Source organism: Temnothorax longispinosus, chromosome 4, assembly GCF_030848805.1.
Source record: "Temnothorax longispinosus isolate EJ_2023e chromosome 4, Tlon_JGU_v1, whole genome shotgun sequence".
Lineage (NCBI taxonomy): Eukaryota > Metazoa > Arthropoda > Insecta > Hymenoptera > Formicidae > Temnothorax > Temnothorax longispinosus.
In genome coordinates this window covers 12,054,393-12,060,445 of record NC_092361.1, presented here as the reverse complement: position 1 = coordinate 12,060,445, position 6,053 = coordinate 12,054,393, and the positions used below count along the sequence as shown (strand labels likewise).

Below are 6,053 nucleotides of genomic sequence, written 5' to 3'. Positions count from 1 at the left end.
TAGGTTATTAATAACACTGCAACAAAAAATTACTTTTTTTTAGCACAAGAACTAACCTTGCGGCATTCGATAGTTTTTTGAACGCAGAAAACGATCCCGTTGCCAAATTGTTCTATCACGTCACAATTTTGAGATATTTGCAGTTAAAGTTGCAAAAATGGGCTATTTTAGTGTATTTTGATATATCATAACTACGATATGTGACGTATCAGAGAAGTTTAATCGCAATCAAAATTAAGTATGATGTTAGGACTTTCAACCCTCAAAAACTATCGAATGCTGCAATAAGGTTTGTTCTTGTGCTTTTTTTGTTGTACAGTGTAATTGTACCTATATTAAAACATAATAGATGTAATTTATTTGCCATAGGCGGGAGTTAACTTATATATTTTATACTTTTTTCATTTTTCTTTGCATCATGTAAGAACTGATACATTCACGTAAGTGACTCGACTCAGTCTTTAATTTATTCCTCTTCGATTGCAATTGCATAATAGTTATTTGCGCAAGGCCAAATCGCCGCCAAAAATTCATCAAATCTTGAAAATTTTCTGTAATCTATAGGTGTGTTCTTTTAAAAAAGACAACTCTATATATTAGATGTGCGTGTATACCTGGCAAGACACATTCCAGTCTGACAAAGAAAAAATTTGATGCGACGAGAGAGTCTGCGAGTTTTCCGACTCCATATGACCAGCAAATGGGATTACTTTCTCATCTTGTGTTTCGTACTTGCGACAGATTTGCATAAGTGTGAGTAGTTGTTTGCCTTTAACTACAAGACGCTCCAAATGTTTTATCGTCTTGTTATATTCGATCGATAATATTTTCAATTGATTCTTGTCTTTCGTCTGCTCTGAAATCGTTTTATATGTCTCAATATGGGATTGCTAAAAATTGTTTATCAATAATTATAGTAATATTACGATTTAATAGTGAATAGAATATAAAATAAGAGGTAACAGTAGTATATCATTGTTGTGTAACAATTTGTTTTCACGCATTTAAAAATTACGAGGTATAAACTAAATTTTTAAAAATTTAAAAATTGTCAATGAAGATTAAACCCATCAAGGGTTTAAATAACGCGTCTGATATACGCACCTGAAAGGAGGCGATTTTTTACAGTCCAGGAAGCTCTCTGGAAGAAGTCATGTTCCGTCAGAATTTCAGAGATTTCTTTCTTGGCTGTGGCATCGTACGTCATTATTTTACCTCGAAACTTGCGTATTTCTTCGAAAAGGCTCGCTGTACGTAACAATTGTTGCGTTATTATTTGTTGGTCTTTCTTGTCCTTGTCTTTGAGTGCCTCGTAACATTTTCTGTGATTTTTCGTTTCTAGAATGTCATATTGATCAAATATTAGCTTGTCTAATAGATATGACCTTAGCATAAAAATAATTTGCATTTAATAAACGTGCAGTTGCGATATTTGCATTTTTGAATCCCATTTTAAAAATGTTATAAAATATTGCTTGATTATAATTATGAAATTACCTAACAGGCAATTATATATTGTATTTAAATTGGTTTTTCTATAAAATATTTTATAATTATATATTATATATATATATATATATATATATATATATATATATATATAATTATATATATATATATTATATATAATTTCTTATTTTATAATTAATAATTTTATTTAAATTAGAAATATTTAGCACTAAATATAAACAAAATTCATTGCAAATGTAAAAAGGCAGTAAAATGCGCACTATTAAAAATAATAAATATTTTCTTACTATTTTGGTAATCCGACAGAATTCGTCGAAGATTTTCCCAGGAGCCTTGCAACTGATTTTCAAGTTGTGCCGCAGAAATTCTTCGTATATCCTTACTGTCTTCCACGAATGCATCAATCTTACCTTAATTGAATTAAAAACTTGCATAAAGTTGCATCGGCTATCGTATACTTTATCGTTTAAGTATATTAAAACGCTATACTTTTCCACCTTCGTTAAATAAATCACCTATTATTATTATTATTATTAACACATTAAAATAAGATTTAGTATAAATTAAGTTTTACATTCTCAGTTATTTGTGATATATGTACAATTATAGTATAGAATTGAAAGCATCGGCTATCATGCACTTTGATTCGAAAATATTAAAATACTATATAGTTTTTATAAAGACCACATTTGTTAAATAAATCACCGTTAAACACATTACTTATTGTTATTAACGCGTTAACATGAGTTTTAATATAAGTTAAATAAGTTTCACATTTCAAGCTATTTACGATATACGTACAATTATTATACAGAATTGGAAGCGAGCAAAATTCTGATAATATAAAATTTATGAAATATTAATACTTAGTGTGATGCTTTTGACATTGTTCAATGACTCTTCCAACTGTCGCTGAACGCCGTGAGTAATTGATTGTAACGAAATTTCGACTTTGTTCTGCTGATAATAGATTTTGTTAATTCCGGCATCTGTCTGAACAAGCGCCTCATTTAAAGCCCTTCGATAATTTCTTTCCTCGCGCTCCAGTCTCTCTCTATACGATTTCAATAATCGATCTATGATTTCCATATGTGATCTTGTATTTCTTTGATACTGCTCTTCGGCCTCAGCTAGCTCGTCCATTAAAAAACTTATTCTGAAAAAGATTGGATAGTAAAAATATTTTTCTTGTAGAAAAATATCCAAATTCTCGTCAACTAATTATATTAAAATTAAAATCTTTTTTTTTATATTTGAAGACTTTATCATATCGGTTATTAATCGGTTTATGTTCTTCGACTATTTTTGCTTACAACAATAGTACAAATAAATTAGCGTATAGCGTATAACATTTCAAAAAATGGCAAGATTCCGATAACCCTGGCGCCTTAATTTGACGATGGTTTCTGGTAGTACTTTTAACACTGAACAGAAAATTATATAGGTCTTATCGGGCTAACCGTTCTGGTTTTCAAGATATACAGTGTTAAAGTTAAAAATAAATAATATGAATTTTTAAATAATACTTCAATTGTGTGTGTATGAACAGTACACACGTAGGCGGGGGAGGGGCTACCTCCCCTCCCTCGCAAGCAGGGGGGGGTGGGGGTGAACCTCGGTTCGCGTGAAAAGTTAAAAACCCGTTTTTTCTTCTGTCGTCGCTTAAATTCGTATGAAAAGTTGCATTGTGTAAAAATATTTAATATCTGTAATAGAAATAATTTGTTATAGCAGAGAATAGTTAGGATATTGAAAAATGGCACCTCGTGACACCTCGTTTCGCGTGGAAAGTGTATGCGTGGAGGCAGTAGGTTCCGCCCCGCTGCGGGGGGCTCCACTATTGTTAAACTAAACACATAGTGTGCCTTCAAAGTACCGCGCAAAAAACTGCGTTCACAAATACTGGCACAGAAAAGCACAGTAAGGCTTCCCCTTAGATGCCAAACCACCATAGAAGCCTACAGTATTGCCACGTCGGCAGGAAAAAATTTTTTTCACGAACTTTTTGATCACACCTCGTATATCAAGGGCTGCGGTCAACTTGACGCTACAAATGCTTCGAAGCATTCCTCTTCTCTTTTCTTTCAATGAAGAAAGAAAGAGAAGAAGGACGCTCCAAAGAATTTGTAGCGTCAAGTGGACCGCAGCCAAGGTCATTGAAATCGGTGAGGTCGCCCTTAATCTAAAGTTTTACCAACTTTAACACTGTATATCTCGAAAACCAGAGCAGTTAGCCCTATAAAACCTACATAATTTTTTGTTCAGCATTAAAAGTACTACCAGAAACCATCGTCAAATTAAGGCTTATTGGGTTATCGGAATCTAATCCAAAAAATACTACAGGTGCAATGTACACAGTGAAGTAATCGATACTAAAGGAAAATCCATTCAAGGATAAAATATTTCTTTAACCAGTATTCAAATTTTATTCAGTTGCGATGTGAAACTCTGAGAATGCACTAAACAAACTAGTTTATTGCCGCGATTAGTCAATTCAATTTAATGTAACACATATGATGACCTGTAGTCCTTGATATCGAGAGCGCGGTCAAAATTACGACACGCAATCTCCACGTCTTCGGCGATCTGCGGAATTTTGATCCTCATCATCATCTCCCACCATAACGTCCGGTAACGCATTGTATTTAAAGTACTGAGCTCAATCTCGCGCATTAGACGCTCTTTCCGTAACATCTGAGCGTGTTCCTCAGCTTCATGCTGCTTTTGGGTCTTGGCCCTCTGTTGTAATTCCTGCCATCTAACTGCTGTCTCCCCTTCTTTCGAATTTGAAGCTGGTATCTTTAATATATTTTTAAAAATATATATTACATGATAAAGAGCATTTCTTTACATATACGCAAGAGAGGCCTTTTTTATAATGAAATAAATATTTAAATTACTATTAATATTAAATGTTAAATTACAAAATGTTAATTTCTTCAATAATTATTTAATATCTATCTGATCGTGTGATAGAATTCTCGCGCTCAATTAATTTCTCGATTGGTCGATAAATATTTGTGAATATATCATACTCTCTCACAGTCTCAAAATCTTTTTTTCCAAGTGAAACAATAACTTTCTCGCAAAGTTCGCGTATGCAGAAAATTCCCGGATAGATTTTAATAAAATAAATTATGTAAAGTATATAAAGTAAAATAGTAATGTACAAATTAAACATAAATAAAAATAAGTATATAAAATAAATTACAGTTTGATAAAATTACAAATTTATAAAATTATAAAATTATAATTTGTAAAATTAAAAATTTACCCTTTTATAGATAACTTTATAATAATGAAAAATAGTTTTTACATATAAAAAGTATTACATATCACAATGTCACTATTCTTCTGCATAGGAACAACTTTTCGAAAGATGCAAAAATTGTTACAAAAGGAAAAAACAATTTTGCTAAAGTATCTAAAAATTTACTTAAATACAGATCTAAAAATAATTTTTTTGAATTATCAAAATAATTATTGTAGAACGCTCAAGCTGGTTGCTAGAATGTCAGAATATTTTTACAGCATTATTATCATGCTTTTATGGTGTAACAAAATTATTTTTAGTATTTAGCTAAATTTTTAGATACTTTAGCAAAACCGTTCTTTCCGTATATACCAGTCTTACTTACCACTGGATGCATTTTTTAAACTGCGTCGTAATGACAAGATTGCACATGCCTCAATTAAAAATTTTTAGGCTAAATTTGTCTATTTGTGAAACATGCGTTTTTCGTGATTTTCTTCTTTTATATGAAAATTTATGTATGTATGTATACTCCGTCCAACAAGAGATCATGGTTGATCAAACGTAAATAATGATAGTACAGAGGGTACAGAGCCGTAACAAAGTGTTCGCGTTAAATTATTGCTTCCTCATAGAGGAAGCTTTGTTTTCGTAAATTCGTATATGAACCTTTGATTGCGTATAAAGTTGGCTCTAATCAACGAAATTAAAAAAAATTTATATATAAAATAGGAGTAGAAGAAACCGAAGAAAAGATTGTTTAAAAAATTTTTAATGTCAATATATAGTATATACTCTAAAAGTCTGCGGCTATAACTTGTAACATTGTTACAATACACTAATATTTTAATAGAAATAGACTTATCGCATTTGACCGATGATTGGTCAATGACCTTCCAAAATGCTATAAAAATAGCTAATTGCCAAAAGAAGAGGCGAAAATTAAGTCATTTAATTACGTATAATTAAATGGTGGTGTAATTAAATTAGCATCTCTTTCTGTTACCGTGGCCGGATCGTCAACGGCGAGGTCACATTATACATGTAACGATTTACATAAATTAAAAAGAGACATAATATATTCACGTACACGTTTCCCTTTTTATCTCTTATTTTTATCTTTTTATATTTATTTTTATATTTCTTTGTTTTTTCGATGCATTGCTAAATGAGATTTCTGTAGCAAAAATGTTAATCGCACACGACAATTTTTATATTAAAAGAAAGGTTTGTTTTCATGGTTTTCACTCTAGTTGTGTGCTGCAATTTGAATTCACAGAGAGTATGTACAAATATTTGACTTCAATGAATTATTCGCTTTGCCTCAACA

The 6,053-nt window shown here is 31.2% G+C and overlaps 1 protein-coding gene across 1 annotated transcript; it reads right to left on the bottom strand.

Moving 5' to 3' along the window:
• Positions 1-255: 255 nt before the first annotated feature.
• LOC139812112 (dynein regulatory complex subunit 2) lies at positions 256-4,482 on the bottom strand. Its single transcript, XM_071776734.1, has 6 exons — positions 3,992-4,482; positions 2,337-2,626; positions 1,758-1,880; positions 1,105-1,338; positions 615-856; positions 256-330 (listed from the first exon to the last, which is right to left on the bottom strand). Exons 1-6 carry the CDS (start codon positions 4,162-4,164, stop codon positions 256-258), a joined length of 1,137 nt encoding a protein of 378 aa, XP_071632835.1. The 5' UTR covers positions 4,165-4,482.
• Between the last annotated feature and the right edge of the window lie 1,571 nt (positions 4,483-6,053).